Source organism: Cydia strobilella, chromosome 7 (genome assembly GCF_947568885.1).
Source record: "Cydia strobilella chromosome 7, ilCydStro3.1, whole genome shotgun sequence".
Classification (NCBI taxonomy): domain Eukaryota; kingdom Metazoa; phylum Arthropoda; class Insecta; order Lepidoptera; family Tortricidae; genus Cydia; species Cydia strobilella.
This window is the reverse complement of record NC_086047.1, coordinates 16,973,819-16,989,995: the sequence shown is the minus strand read 5'-3', so window position 1 is coordinate 16,989,995 and position 16,177 is coordinate 16,973,819. Positions and strand designations below refer to the sequence as shown.

The following is a 16,177-nucleotide window of genomic DNA, read 5'->3' as shown; positions in this document are numbered from 1 at the left end:
AGAAAAGCCATAGAAAAATTTCCCTATTATTTATTTTCTATAGTTTATCATCAATAAATATTAGATAAACTAGATATAACTAATGTATAAAATAACAAAACAAGTCTCATTCTAATTATTTTATACATTATCAAAATAATGATAATGCATTTCTGAATTTTCTGACCGACAGGAGCATGACAGGAGGAGTAATTATTATTTTATACGTAGCAACATTTAGCGGGAAAGGCCGGGATTTTATAACAGCGTTCAGTGAACGCAGTTCACCCATAAAACTACGCTTAAAACTACGTTTTTTAAAGCATATTGTCAGACCTTTTACACCTGCAGCCTGTGGGTTAACTACACGCAAAAGGCTCTCAGGGCCCTTAGAGTCCAGTATAACAATAGTTTCAGGATGCTGTTGGGGCTGCCGTGTTTTTGTAGTGCATCGCAGATGTTTACCGACGCAAAAGAGTGGCATCCTTAGTTGCGGGCAACCTCTTCGGTTGCGGGGCAGCCCAAACAGCGTACTAAACACCATTGCAGAGCGATGTGAGGGGCGCTTCCAGAAGCACTGGAACCTTTTACATTGCTCGCTAGGTTATGTGGGTGGGTTAGGTTAGGTTCTTGAGTGTGTTATTATGTATATATTAATTTAAGGGTCTAACAACTATGGACATTATGTTTCCGAAATAAATTATTTTTGAATTTTGAATTTGAATTTGAATAAAAATGATTTTAAAATACATATTTTTATTAATAGAGCATTTTAATATGAATTTCTTTGCTGTCACGGAACAATGGTGTTGGTGTTCCAGACCTTTGGGAGGCGGGCGCGGAGCCGAAACCATGTAATGGGTACACCAAGCGGATATTGCCCTTGCCCTTACAATAACATAATAATAATTCATATTAAGACAATTACGTAATTTTTTAAAATAAAATAAATCAAGCAGATTTCATGTAATAATATTACACACAGCCTTAATTTTAAATTTATCAAAATGTATATCACACAACTTATTAGGTAAATATCAGTATAGTTAGACCAAGAAAACTGCAATGATTTAGATAGCATACGCAGTGCAAGTGTTATTTATACGTCATAATTACATAGATGTGTGACGTTTAAGTTCGTTGCAAAATCATTGCAGACTTTTGTAAAATAAAAAAGTTGAATAATTTTTCACATCATGAGATAAAACACTTAATTATGAACGCAACTGTAATAGAGGTTATGATTTTTCTAGCGCTGACAACACCACAGTCGGCCGCCGTCAAAGAGCATATAATCACTACGTTCTAGCCGCCGTATGGGATTGAGATCGCCGGCCGGGGAAGGTTTGGTGAACTTGTGAGTGAAAAGGGCGTGATATTCCGGAATGCTGTGACCAATAATAGAAGGGCCACGTCTCCCAAAGCCCGACTACGGCTTGCCATCATTTTCGCACTCCCAGAATAGATTTGTGCGTCGGCAAAGACACAGGAAACACCGCAAAGCCAAGAAACATTTTAGGTAAACATTATGTCTTATCTTGTAATTAGTATCTGTCTAATCTATTAGTATATTAATACTGCGCTTTCTGATAATCTGCGTTTGTGCTAAAAATGTACATAAATTATTGATTCACAATTCGCATATTATTTATAGTTTTCAAACATTTTAGAAAGTTGTTAACTTAAGTCTTTTCAGAACTGAAACTTTTCTACCCATATTACCTACCTATGCCCAGAACTAGTTTTCGGTCTGACCCTCCTCGATAAGATTTTTTAATGAGTAAGTGAAAGTTATATTTAGACTAGTTTCAAGGTTTACCCACTGGGCAATTGGGCATAATTGGGTTATTAAAGTACTAATGAATTTCAATAACAGTTATATATTTATTTTGTACCTAAACAAATAACTGTTGTATATTTATTTGTGGTATTTTCTATAAAAAGGGACCTTATTGTTGATGGCGCTTACGCCATTATTAACGATGCTCCGATATAAATACAATGCCGCGCGGCGCTGCGGCGTAAGCGCCATCGACAATAAGGTCCTTTTTCATAGAAAATGCCCCATTTGTTTTGTACAAAATAAAGGCCAAAGTCTGCATGCAATAAAATAATTCAATTTCAATTGGCAAATATAAGTGCTTCCTCCATTTCTTGTTGTACATAACCTAGGGTTCTTTGTTTCTCCGGAGCTCGCACAACTCCGAGAGTCATGCGTTGCGGCGAGGCGTCTTTATAGTCATCAGCGAAGGCGTAGGCTCCGAGATCCTGCCCGGGAGACAGAATTATATGCAACATATAGAGAGCGTGCAAAAAGCCTGAAGATCGCTATAAAGCAGGCAACGGAGGACTCATATCGGGAAATGCTCGGAACGTTAAATAATGATCCTTGGGGGCGACCATACAGGATGGTCCGAAACAGCCCTTCGCCCTTGGGCTCCCCCCCTAACGCGAAGTCTTGAGCCGGATCTACTGCGGAATGTGGTGGAAGCGCTGTTCCCGGCCTGCGATAACTTCGTACCGCCAGTAATGGCAACCCCCGCAGAAATTGAAGGTGACGAGGAGGTGATACCTGACGTGTCTGGCGATGAACTTGGTGCAGCTGTCAGAGGCGTATTTACATATTTGGCGCCCCGGGCCATTGGGCCTCTGCCGCCCCCCATGACCCATGAAACAAACACAAAAGCATAATTTTTCCGCAGTGCCTTTCTGCAGAGCTTGGAATCGAACCTATAGCCAATTGTAAGCGATGCCGACGGCCGAGCTCTGCATAAGGCCGGAGCAGGCCTCCTTCACTCGTTTAAAACCACGCGCTATATGCCTACCGCTCGGCGTATCGTCGACGATATAATCGACAGAGGGCCGCCGAACGCCCGCCTGAGTGCTCGCACCGCACGTTTCCCGCGCTTACGCTTCGAAATGCCGAAACCACGTAATTATTGTGCAGTAGATGGGTGTAAAAGTCAAAAAACAAAAGAAAATTTGTCGTTTTTTTAGGGTTCCTTACCCAAAGGGTAAAAACGGCACCCTATTACCAAAGATAGATATAACTCCGTAATAGATGGATACAGTCTAAGGAAAAACGTGCCTCGAAAACCAAGAAAATTTGATTCTCGTTCAGAGGGCGCTACTAGTTTTGGCCTACAGTCGTATAGATGGCGTTGACGGTTTCGTTTGTTATTTAACAATTTTAACGCATATCAGTGAAAGAACATGGGTCAAAATCATAAAAATAATTAATGCAAATAAAAAAAATCATTTATCTATATTTAAATACATTCTATCGTATTTTTATAAATCTTCATTTTTAGTTTTAAAGTGTGTCGACAGATGGCAGTGAATTTACTGGGGTTACAAAATTTACTATGACAGTACCGCTCTAGTATAAGTTACTCTATGCTAATACTAAGACTCCGCTGCCGCTGTCCGTCTGTCACCAGGCTGTATCTAATGAACCGTGATAGCTAGACAGTTGAAATTTTCACAGATGATGTATTTCTGTTGCCGCTATAACAAAAAATGCTAAAAAGTACGGAACCCTCGGTGGGCGAGTCCGACTCGCACTTGGCCGGTTTTTTCATTTCCGAGAGACGAAGAAAGGTGAGTAGTATTTTAAATCTATCTTTATGAATTTTGTCACTATATATTTCTTTGAACATAAGTAGATAAATCGTAAATTAAGGAGTTTTTGAGTCAGGTATTATAAGTGTTGTTTTTAAATATTTGATTGACTAATATAAAATATGGTTGATTCGCAACATACGTTTTATTACAATAATAACATAAGTAACAGTACAACCCTAGCGCATTCTTACGATGACGCGTTGGCACGTGGCTCGCACGGCGAGCAAGGCAGTCTCGACTCTTTGTGCGCATACTTATGGTACATTTCTTCTCGTCCTGAGCAGCAGGTATTATTATTAAGATTTTGTAGGCTATTATAGAGTAGGTATTTTCGCTTTTGTATGGGAATGATGTATCTGTTACGTAGTAACTATTTATTAATCTGTGGCCGGAGACCCGGAGCGTCCGATAGCGGTGTGCTGCCCTGTGAGGCTGAAGGCCGAACTGCAGAAGAACAGAGCTTAAAGCACTGGTGGAGCTGAGCTGGGACAAAAACCTATGGCCAAGATGAGCTCTGCAGAGTGCTGAAGTCCCGGATCGTCCAATTGCGGCGCTCTTCCGAGCAAAGCCAAAGGTCGAGGTGGGAAAAATCAATGTTTGGGATAGGAACAATGACCACGTTATAGTGACACCAAAGGCCGAGCTCCGCATAAAGAGCGTCCATGCAAGGTCGAAGACCGAGCTGGAGGAGAGGAGAGCTATTGGAATTGGCTTGGAACTTGGAACCAATGTGATCTCGGCTCTCCTGCTACTCGACCTTTGGCGTTCGCTCAAATTAAAACGAGGCGCGACTTGCTGGAAATTCAGGAATGCTTCGGGTCTTCTGGAAAGCGCGACTTTTAAGCTTTTCAGGGCTCGCAACCTGACCTTTTAGTCCGCCATAATTTTTATGAAGGTCTTCGTTTAGGTCGCAATTCTTAACTTATTCTCGTAAAATTTTGTGACCAGGCGTCGTAGTACGGTACGCTTATCACTATGCCTGTCACGTTCTAACAAGTATGTGAGTGCGAAAGTGACGGACTTAGTGATAGGGGAACCATGCTGCGCGGGCTGATTCAGATTCAGATGTTTTATTGGTAAAAGGCAGTCATTTTACAAGTCAATAAATTACATAATATCTATGCTTAAATAATTTTACATTTTAGGTAGGTACTAATTGTTGTTACATATTTATAAATTCTATGATTAAATAAATTTTTTTGTCGATCCAGTTTAAGGATTTTTTTCAAAATGCGGAAATTGGCATAAAGGGCTTAAAAGCGCCAAAAGCGTCTATCTATATGGCGCTTAAGACCATTGTGAGTTGACTGTGACAACGACTCAACGAACGAAGTATTTTTCACTTTTACATTTTCTAAGCTTAACGCGAGGTTTGCAGCTCACAGAGCCACTAGTAATAACACTGTAAATTGGGTCGTACCTATAATAGCGGCTCTGCAGCATCTCGGCCTTACGTGGTGCGCTCCCTTCGGCATCTTAGGGTCTTTAGTTCAATACCCTGCTTGCGGTCCGTCTGTTTGTTTTTTTAACTATGTATAGTTAAAAAACACCTTATGTTTCCCTTCGGGCTCTGCTGTCCAGTATCTCGGTCTCCTGCCTTGCGGTTCACCTTTGAAACAACTAACCATGTCGTGTCGTGTCTGAACTCTAATTTTATTCAATACCACTAGGTATTATAAGTTCTCTTTCAATATGATTTTTGCGTATATTGATCAGTGTTTTGCTGAGTAATTAACCACTAAATGAATGATGCGAAATTTAGTACCCACTAAAAGAACGCGCTTTGTTTTTTGTGCCAGGCTCCGACTGACCAGTTCGCCAACTCCCAGGTCGCCTCTGAATTCTATACTCAATAATTATAGTGTTAATAGTGTACGGTTTTCGGTTGACGTCGGCGTCAGCATCTGGATGCCGTGCGCCACAGAGAGTACGGACGTCGTACACGATGCCTTTATTTACCGTAGGAAGTATAGCGATTGCTGACGCAATGGCCGGCGTCTAGACGTCGCTCATGGCGTTAATGCCGACGTCAAGCATGCAGCGTTGGGCCCTGGTTTGCAACAAACGCTTTACGCCGCCGCGGCGTCTGGCGTGTGAGAGACCACTATAGTGCATTTTCATAGTAAGCATTCGTACGTCGCGAACAGCGTCACGCCGGACGCGGGACGCGACCTACGGCGTTTGTTGCAGACCAGGGCCAAAAAGCATTAACGGAGGCTCGCGGCCTTAGGGCGATGTGAAGAGCGACGTCACAGGGCGACATCATAAGAACTCGTTGACAATCCGCGTGGGTAAAGAATTAAGGTAGAAGGAAAAGGGGCACAAACGCGCTGTAAAAATTTTGATGTGACTACTGGCAATAGACAACGAATAGTTACTTACTTTAAATTAAATGATGTCTAGTACCAGTAACACCACAAAAAAATTTTATTGGGGCGCCACTGAGGCACCCGAAACTGAAAGCCAGCGGCGGCAGCCTGCCGCCCCGGGCCATGGCCCCCTTGGCCCTAGGGTAAATACGCCCCTGGCAGCTGTGCTCAAGTCAAAAAATAAAGCTCCTGGCCCTGACGGCATACCGGGTTGCGCCTGGGTCTTGGCCAGCAACGCTCTGGAGTCACGAATGCTGCAAATGTTCACAGCTTGCTTTCATCAAGCCAGGTTTCCACGGCAGTGGAAGACAGGCAAGCTGGTCCTCATAAAAAAGGAAGGCCAACCGGCAGACTCTCCATCTGCCTACCGCCCAATAGTGCTACTTTATGAGATTGCGAAGCTCCTTGAGCGCATAATAGCCAGCCGTCTTACCAAGCACCTCGCCCGTGTCGGGCCTGATGTGGCAGACTGCCAGTTTGGTTTCCGCAGCGGCCGTTCAACAGTCGACGCCATTCAGCGTGTTAAGGCCCTCGCTGACGAGGCGGTGTCCCGAGGCGAAATCGTCTTGGCAGTGTCCCTGGACATTGCCAACGCCTTTAACTCCTTGCCTTGGGGCTGTGTTAAGGAGGCCCTGCGGTACCACCAGGTACCAGAATACCTAAGGCGAACAATTGACGCCTACCTGTCGGACAGGTTCGTCACTTACCCGGGTCGGGAAGAGTGGGCAGGATACTCGATGTCTTGCGGTGTTCCACAGGGGTCGGTTCTAGGGCCACTCCTGTGGAATATCGGGTATGATTGGATACTGCGAGGCGCAAACCTGCGAGGCATAAACCTCACCTGTTACGCCGACGACACTTTGGTGACAACTCGCGGGAAAACCTTTAGGGAGGCCGCCATACTGGCAACGGCAGGAGTCGCTCACGTCGTCGGTCGGATCCGGCGATTGGGGTTAAAGGTGGCCCTACAAAAATCGGAAGCTTTATGCTTCCACGGGCCCCGCAACGCGCCACCGCCGGATGCGCATATAGTGGTAGGTGGAACCCGGATCGGCATCGAGTCCACGATGAAATACCTTGGCCTCACACTCGATAGCCGGTGGAATTTCCGCCCCCACTTCCAGCGCCTGACGCCGAAGTTGCTGGGAGCAGCTGGCGCTCTAGGGCGTATACTCCCAAACACGGGGGGGCCCAAAGCGTCATGTCGACGGCTGTACATGGGTGTCATTAAATCCATGGCCCTGTACGGAGCCCCAATTTGGGCCGACGTTTTAAAAAGGAAGGAGGTAGCCCTACTTAGGGCACCTCAAAGGGCAATAGCAACGAGAGTGATAAGAGGGTACCGCACGATCTCTTTTGAGGCAGCATATGTTTTGGCAGGGTCTTTACCGTGGGACCTAGATGCGAGAGCCCTCGCAGCGGCTTACCGTTGGCGTAAGGAGGCGCATCATAATGGAGACTCGCTAGCTCCGAGAGAAATTCTAGGACGACGAGACGCAATCCACCTAGAAATGGTGGAGGTTTGGGAACAGAGGCTGGCGCATCCCAGCGCTGGCCGTCTGACCATCGAAGCGGTTCACCCGGTTCTCAAAAAGTGGCTAGACCGGACCCATGGCGTGATGAGTTTTCGACTGACTCAGATCCTCTCGGGACATGGATGTTTCGGGAGGTATCTAAAGGATCTGGCCAGGATAGAAATGACCGCAGTATGCCACCACTGCGACTGCCCGGAGGACACTGCCCAGCACACACTGGAAGTATGCCCAGCCTGGGAGGAGGAGCGCCGCACTTTAACAGCTGTGGTGGGCCATGACCTCTCGCTGCCCACCGTGGTCCGAAACATGGTGGAATATGAGAGGTCGTGGCAGGCTGTGCTGGACTTCTGCGAGGCGGTCATGGTGCAGAAGGAGATGGCAGAGCGCGGCAGGGAAAACGATCCAGCTTCCCAGCCAATGCGCCGAAAGCGCGTGGGGCGGCGGCGGCTGGCATATGACCGCCGACTTCCCCCTTAAGGGTCCCTGTGGGCGACAGGCTCGGGGACGTCTGTCGCCTACACAAGGGTCCCTGGGATGGCGAGCACGCTGATAAAAAGGCGCGCTACTAGGGAGGTAGGGGGAATAAAAATAAAAAAAATCCCTCCAGAGCTGGGTCCGGAGTCCGGACAGCCGCTGGCGAGGCTGCGGAAGAGTGCTCCAGTGTTCCTGTGGCCTCGCCTTATAGCCCTGAGGCGGTCAAGAGGGGTTTTTAGTGGGTAAACCGTGGGTCCCATGAGCCTATACGGGAGTCCCACATAACCATCCAAGGCCCGTCCCCGCGCCTGGGTGGTATGCGAAAAGCATTTTCCCCTCTATAAAAAAAAAGGGTTCTTTGTTTCTACTTTGTAGTGGTTGGAACATATAATTTAACAGGTCTCTTAAAAAAATACTTAATTATGAATGCAACTATATTATACTACACCACGGTGCCGGCTGGGATTGTGACCTATGACCTATTCTAACAGATTGCAACAAAGACACATTGTCTGACATTTGGTATGTCTGACTTGTTGTGTTTAATGTCTGGTGCATTTATCATATTCTAATACCTATGCATTTTCTTATCATGTTCATGTGTGTGTTGTTTGAGTTTCCTATGGTAAGCTAAAATGAGATTGCCTTTAGTAATTAAAAAAAACTGGGTGACTGGTATAATAAGAATTTTATAAGATGTTTGAATAAAAAAAAACTGGTTCTGTAGTCTGGCAAAGAAGTTTTGTCAGTAAGAGTAGAATAAAAAACCGCCCAAGTGCAAGTCGGACTCACGCACGAAGGGTTCCGCACCATTACGCAAAAAAACGGCAAAAAAATCACGTTTGTTGTATGGGAGCCCCACTTAAATATTTATTTTATTCTGTTTTTAGTTTTTGTTGTTATAGCGGCAACAGAAATACATCATCTGTAAAAAAATTCAACTCTCTAGCTATCACGGTTCACGGACAGACAGACAGCGGAGTCTTAGTAATAGGGTCACAGATTAATAAATAGTTACTACGTAACAGATACATCATTCCCATACAAAAGCGAAAATACCTACTCTATAATAGCCTACAAAATCTTAATAATAATACCTGCTGCTCAGGACGAGAAGAAATGTACCATAAGTATGCGCACAAAGAGTCGAGACTGCCTTGCTCGCCGTGCGAGCCACGTGCCAACGCGTCATCGTAAGAATGCGCTAGGGTTGTACTGTTACTTATGTTATTATTGTAATAAAACGTATGTTGCGAATCAACCATATTTTATATTAGTCAATCAAATATTTAAAAACAACACTTATAATACCTGACTCAAAAACTCCTTAATTTACGATTTATCTACTTATGTTCAAAGAAATATATAGTGACAAAATTCATAAAGATAGATTTAAAATACTACTCACCTTTCTTCGTCTCTCGGAAATGAAAAAACCGGCCAAGTGCGAGTCGGACTCGCCCACCGAGGGTTCCGTACTTTTTAGCATTTTTTGTTATAGCGGCAACAGAAATACATCATCTGTGAAAATTTCAACTGTCTAGCTATCACGGTTCATTAGATACAGCCTGGTGACAGACGGACAGCGGCAGCGGAGTCTTAGTATTAGCATAGAGTAACTTATACTAGAGCGGTACTGTCATAGTAAATTTTGTAACCCCAGTAAATTCACTGCCATCTGTCGACACACTTTAAAACTAAAAATGAAGATTTATAAAAATACGATAGAATGTATTTAAATATAGATAAATGATTTTTTTTATTTGCATTAATTATTTTTATGATTTTGACCCATGTTCTTTCACTGATATGCGTTAAAATTGTTAAATAACAAACGAAACCGTCAACGCCATCTATACGACTGTAGGCCAAAACTAGTAGCGCCCTCTGAACGAGAATCAAATTTTCTTGGTTTTCGAGGCACGTTTTTCCTTAGACTGTATCCATCTATTACGGAGTTATATCTATCTTTGGTAATAGGGTGCCGTTTTTACCCTTTGGGTAAGGAACCCTAAAAAAACGACAAATTTTCTTTTGTTTTTTGACTTTTACACCCATCTACTGCACAATAATTACGTGGTTTCGGCATTTCGAAGCGTAAGCGCGGGAAACGTGCGGTGCGAGCACTCAGGCGGGCGTTCGGCGGCCCTCTGTCGATTATATCGTCGACGATACGCCGAGCGGTAGGCATATAGCGCGTGGTTTTAAACGAGTGAAGGAGGCCTGATAGGGTCCCATTTTACCCTTTGGGTACGGAACGCTAAAAATACTACTCATCCCTCAGGGCTTCGAAATCTTAAAATACCTATTAGTATAAGGAAAAGACAGTGTGATTCTCTCTGTCTATGCTCCACAGACCAATAATTCTTTCTTGCAAAACTATACATAGTCAACCATTTATAATATTGATGTGTTGCTGCACGCGTGTTTCTTTAATTCACTCTGGCTTATAAAATGTTTTTACTATTTTATTTTTACAGTGTACAGATCAGCTGAAAATGGCAGTGAACAAGAAATATATGGACTTGTACCTCACTGAGGTATACAAGAAGTTCATAGCTATAAAGGATGAGGATTACAGAAAGTCGCAGGATATCTTTAAGAAGGTGTTCGACCAGGTCAAACAGAAAATGGGCGAAAATTGCAACTACTTCAGCAAGTACAGTAATCAGGTAGTTGTTTAGCTGCAATCCATGACTCTTAAATCATTCCTCTCACACACAAAGAAAAAAAAAACACGACAATCTCTCTTGCATGTCGCCACAGAAAATAGTACTAGATACAGAAGGTTCACTCTTTAACAAAACGCGTCTATTACGACAAATATGACCGCTAGGTGGCGCAAGCGCGAGCAGGCCGCTCTGTAGCGGTGCGCGGCAACTACTATGGCTAGACACCATAATTGGTGTGGGCCGCATGTACTTGTAGCGACGCGACGAAATCGCGGAGTGAGCCACGCCTGATGTCGCGCTACGCGACGCTGCGGGTTGTGTTGCAGGAGCCGACCCAACTCTTTCTAATTGATGCGCAAATAAGACCAAAGTTGCTATCGGGCGACTAACGACTTGACAGACGATCATGCAAATAAGTCGCAATAGTCGCACTGAACCATACATAAAGTTTCGTCAATTTGCCTCCCTTTCACTTGCATAATCGAGCGATAGAGAGGCAAATATACCAACGAAGTAATTCGCATTTCGCGGTTATAGCCTAGCCAAGATGCCATTCGTTTGCGCCGTGGCGAACGAAACGGTAATCTCTCTCTATCACTCTTCCATCCATATTAGTGGCGTACGGGGCGTAAACGATTGGCATCGTGGCTAGGCATTCAGTTCGGAGAAGAAAGAAAGGGAATGGAAAATTTAAGGATAGTACTTCATGAACATTATATACATAAGTACCTATCTATTTTATTTGTGGCGAATCGGACGTTTAACAGTCATTATCATATTCATATCATGACAAGACACAAGGCCCTACCCAGTGGCGTAGCTAGGCATGGGCGAAGCGGCCCCTTGCCCACGGCCACGAACTATAAAGAGGCCACGCGGAAGCCAACCCTTTTTATTACCTTAGGAGTACACATTAAAAGAAAAGGGCCTCGCAGATGCGACTTGGCCCACGGCTTGATTAGTTCACGCTACGCTACTGGCCCTACCTATCTGTAAAGTCTTTAATATTATTAGTTCTAATACAAAACATTAGATAATTTCGTGTCCCAGGTCCTATACGGCGGGAGTGTATCCGACGGCATAAAGGTGTCAAAACTGGACGAATTCGACATGGACATCGTGATCCGCCTCCCCATCAACTACGAGCAATGCGACGACGGGATCTGCCTCGAAACGGATATTCCCGGCTATGTCAGAATGAAGATCACAAATGCCTTCGACCATTTGGATAAACAGCCAGATTGGGAGAAGTGTCATAAAGTCACTAGAAAGTGGAGGTACGTACATATATTACTCAATACATTCGTGAAATGAACCTTAATTCACCGATATAAATTATATGGTTATATTGTATGGTTTGATAAATTACTAAGTATGAAATGTATGACTATAGAATTCTGATATTTTGTTGTGATCTCTTCTACCGCCACTATGCACTCACGTTAAAAAAACATTGTTACGAGCCAGGCATTTAACTCAAGATCTTATGCTTGAAAAACCCATCTCTGCTGCTACTACTTCAACTTTCCCTCCTATTAAAATCAACCCGGCTTCTTTTTTTAGGGACAACGACAAATACTTCCTCCAGAACAAGTTCCGCGCTTGGATGCACGGCATCGTGCAGCGCGCCGTCAACGACATGAAGGGGGAGGTCCGGGTAAACGGGGACCTGTATCTGCTCAGCTATAAATCATCTGGCCCTGCATTCACTTTGAATGTGAGAAATGGTCCTGATGTTGCGCCGTTCAAGTTGGATGTGGATCTGGTGCCGGTTATACGGTTTTCGGTTCCACGATGGCCTGAAGGATACAGGTGAATATTTAATATTTATAAAGTCAATAGGTTTAGGTACGATAGGCTGCTCAGCTATAAATCATCTGGTCCCGCGTTCACTTTCAATGTGGAGTGTGATGTTGCACCGTTCAAGTTGTAGATACGTGGATCTTGTGCCGGTGCCGGTTATAAGGTTCTCTGTTCCACGATGACCTGAAGGATACAGGTAAAATATGTTTACTGATTAAAGGCCTGTAGGTAAGTTTTTCTAGTCTAAAACTGTAACTTTCCACAAAACTGTTTGCATAATTAATCTTCACATGATTTTCAACTTGGAATTTTTAGAGTATTATTACCAACATTGAGCATGACCATTATTGACTATATAAATAAAGGTATAGGGTACAGATACTACAGATATGATTGTAATAATAGTTGAGTATTCGTCCCAACATCATGCAATGACACATCGCTAGAAAACGAAGAATGTTTTATCAAATTAAATATCCGGACCAAACCATTGGGACTCATTCGGGAATTCTACAAGTACTTACCACTCTTAATTGACGACTTTTGTACCTTACGCCTTCGCAATAAGGTCTCGAATTGACCGGTAACAGTTTATCGTGGATAACGACACGACACCCACTTGAGTGTGAGTGGGTCCCGATAAGTGTTATGACATGGAAATGTTTCCTGGAAAAAAGTTTTTTTCGCCCGAGTCTTGTGGAGCTGTATTTGTGATACGACGAAAAGATTAAAATTATTTAAGCTATTTTAAAGTATTTGTTCAGCAGGCGTCTAGCATATGGTACACTATAATGTCACGGGTTTTCGTTTAAGGTGCAGTAGGTTCAGAAAACGGTGTTCTCGAAAAGTCGTAGCGCTTTTTTAGATCACAATACGGCTGCCAAAAATTTAATTAGCAATCTTGAGGCCTTTCTCGAGAGACTTTAGCGATCGAAAGCATTGTATAGTAATATTATTAATCGAAAACATCATATTATAGTTTGTCCAGAAGCTAACACATCAAACTAACAGCTGCATATTGTCCAGACAAATGGAGGGCAGCCAGAGTCGCGACTGGCTGGTGGTGCCAAAACCCAACAAGGGCCTCGAGGACACGCAGCAGAACCGCTGCTGGCGGCTCTCCTTCCAGGACTTCGAGCGAGACATGATGAAGGACTGCCAGCAGCTGAAGAGCACCATACGATTGGTAAGAGTTACTACAGAGTGGTGGTCCTGAACTATAAGGGTCTGAGGACTCTGAGGACCAGCAGAACCGGTGCTTTTTATAAATTGTATGATGAGTGAGGTAGTTTCAAAAACTCATTTTTAGTTAGGTACTTACCTACTTATATATACTTGCAGGTAAAAAAGCTACGCGACGCACTCGGCCTTAAATACATCGCCAGCTACTACATCAAAACCCTCTTCCTCTGGAAGATCACGCAAGAAAACGACCGCAAATACTGGCAGAACAAAATCTCCTTCCTCTTCCAAACCATGCTCGAAGAGCTACACAACGCCTTAGAGAAAAAAGAAATCAAATACTACTGGAATCAAGAGCTCAATCTCATAGAGGGTTTAAGGCCATCTTTGCAAAAACTCTACGCTGAAAAGTTACTAGAAGTCATCAATTCATTAAAGGCGGGCGCTATTGAAAAAGTTGTAGCCGCTCTGCTTAACGCCGAGGAACTCGCGGAATATAAGGAATCAGAATTCTATGAACAACATTTGGCCGTGCTTAATAATGCTACACTCAAACACCAGAGTTCAGTGAAATCTATAAGTAGTAATTGCAGTAATGGGAGTCAGGACCAGGATGATGTTACTGACGCAAAAACTCTAATTGACGCGATCGGTTTGAAAACACTTGTATCAAAGATGGATAAGTTGTCAGAAAAGTTTGATAAAATGAGTGTGTGTTTGTTGGATAAAGTAGACGCGTTGTCGGATAAAGTGGATGCTTTGGCAGATAAGGTGGCGCTGCAGGAGATGAAATTGGAGGGTTTGGGTAAAAAGAAGGTTGAGAATGATATGGTTTTGAATCTTCTTGGCGCTGATCCGCTGCCGGAGGGTTTTGCAGATTTGGTACATTAAGCAAAATTGTGTTTGTACAGTTGTACAAGTTGGAAGCCGGCGACGTGTCGCGACTGCAGACACGTCGCGGCGACACGACTGGTGCCGAGTGACGTACGAGCGCCCGCAGATCAGTATTGCCTCTCTCTCACTCGGAACCAACTGCATATGGCGCTACTCTACAGTCGGGGTCGAAATTATAACAGCGTCATAACGCCGCGAAGTAACATCTGCAGTTGTCCTCTGGAGTCGCGACACGTCGCCGGGTTCCAACTTGTACCTTTAGCAGCATTAGTAGCACATAAGACAACACATTAAAAGTATCTGCCAACTTCTTAAAAAAAATACATGTGTCTACTGTTCGCGTTAAAAAACTACACACTAAATTGTTTTGTGGAGACAAAAGTCTCTTAATGTATTTCCGGACCGATACGACCTTCAAACCTTCAAAAAAGAGCGTCCCTCCCATCTTAAATGCCGGCAACGCACTTGCAACCCTCTGGTATTGCAGGTGTCCATGGGCGACGGTAATTAGTTACCATGGGGAGATTCGTCTACTCGTTTTCCTCCTATATCATTTAAAAATGTAAAGCTATTAGAGATACTCGTAGGTGGATAGGTACTTTTGACGCGTAGTCTCATCTGCTACTATTGAGGTTAACTAAACAATTGCCGTCAGTTATGTAGGAGCGGCCAATGTGCTTACAAATATTTAAACACGCCTCTAATACCGCGTTATAGTTGTTCATACATTTTTGAGTACCATGGCTGTTCGGGTACATCTGTGATCTGTACCTGGATGGATAAAAAAAAACTCATTCGTAATTAATTTTATATTCCATTGTGTTACCATGGGATTAGTTATTGACCAAAAAAATGTACCCTAATATTTCAGATGCATGCTGTACAGTCGCCATTAGATATATCGGAGCGGCCGAGGTGATCACATCTGAACACGCCTCTATTGTCAAATCGCTAGAGTTCGTGTTCAGATATTTGTGAGCACTCGGCCGCTCCGATATATCTGATGGCGACTGTATTATTTTTGTTTTGTCTAATGGTGCTTTAAAGATTAACTAAAAAATAAGTGTTCCGTTTGTCAAAACAAAGTTTTGCACGGAACACTTATTCGACGCCGTGTCAAACACAAGCTGTCACTCGGACGCCACGTCACCGAAGTGTCAAAACTGAAATTGAACTTTATGCACATGCACGTAGGTCTATGTTGCTCTGTGGTCTTTGACCGATTAATCCGTCTTTGGCGTTGGACCTGCGGTGCCGATATATCCGTCATTGGCGTCCAAAAGGTTAAAAAGTCAGGCGCGATGAAAAAGCACCTTTAGATCTCTTTATTTTGACAACTTTAGAATTTAGATAGAGGCTTTAAGATTAAATATATTTAATCTTAAATATATTTAATATTATGGTCGTAGTGCAATATATAAGGCATCGCTGCATTATGTAAGTTTTAAAAATACTTATTATGAACGTTAGGTAGGTATGTCAGTCCAAGGTAACTCTGCACAGACTTGACAAGCGTAGAGTTTGGAAATGCCAAAAGTAAACGTCGAATTGCTATAGAACTAAGAAACAGATATTTCTACTTACTTTAGGGTGGTATATTCCATGTCCAATGTGCATTGCGTCTCACTCTCTCGTTAAGCAAAAT

General features: G+C 43.5%; 1 protein-coding gene across 2 annotated transcripts; it reads left to right on the top strand.

Annotated features, from left to right (window-relative positions):
• The first annotated feature begins 1,282 nt into the window (after positions 1–1,282).
• On the top strand, positions 1,283–15,442 carry LOC134742654 (cyclic GMP-AMP synthase-like receptor). Of its 2 annotated transcripts, none has more exons than XM_063675837.1 (6): positions 1,283–1,509; positions 10,474–10,653; positions 11,704–11,930; positions 12,217–12,465; positions 13,483–13,642; positions 13,798–15,442. In XM_063675837.1, exons 2-6 carry the CDS (start codon positions 10,480–10,482, stop codon positions 14,527–14,529), a joined length of 1,542 nt encoding a protein of 513 aa, XP_063531907.1. In that variant the 5' UTR covers positions 1,283–1,509; positions 10,474–10,479; the 3' UTR covers positions 14,530–15,442. The 2 variants fall into 2 exon arrangements, with proteins under 2 accessions (XP_063531907.1, XP_063531906.1); XM_063675836.1 differs by having other exon boundaries at positions 1,283–1,498; positions 10,462–10,653; positions 13,798–15,441.
• The last annotated feature ends 735 nt before the right edge of the window (positions 15,443–16,177 follow it).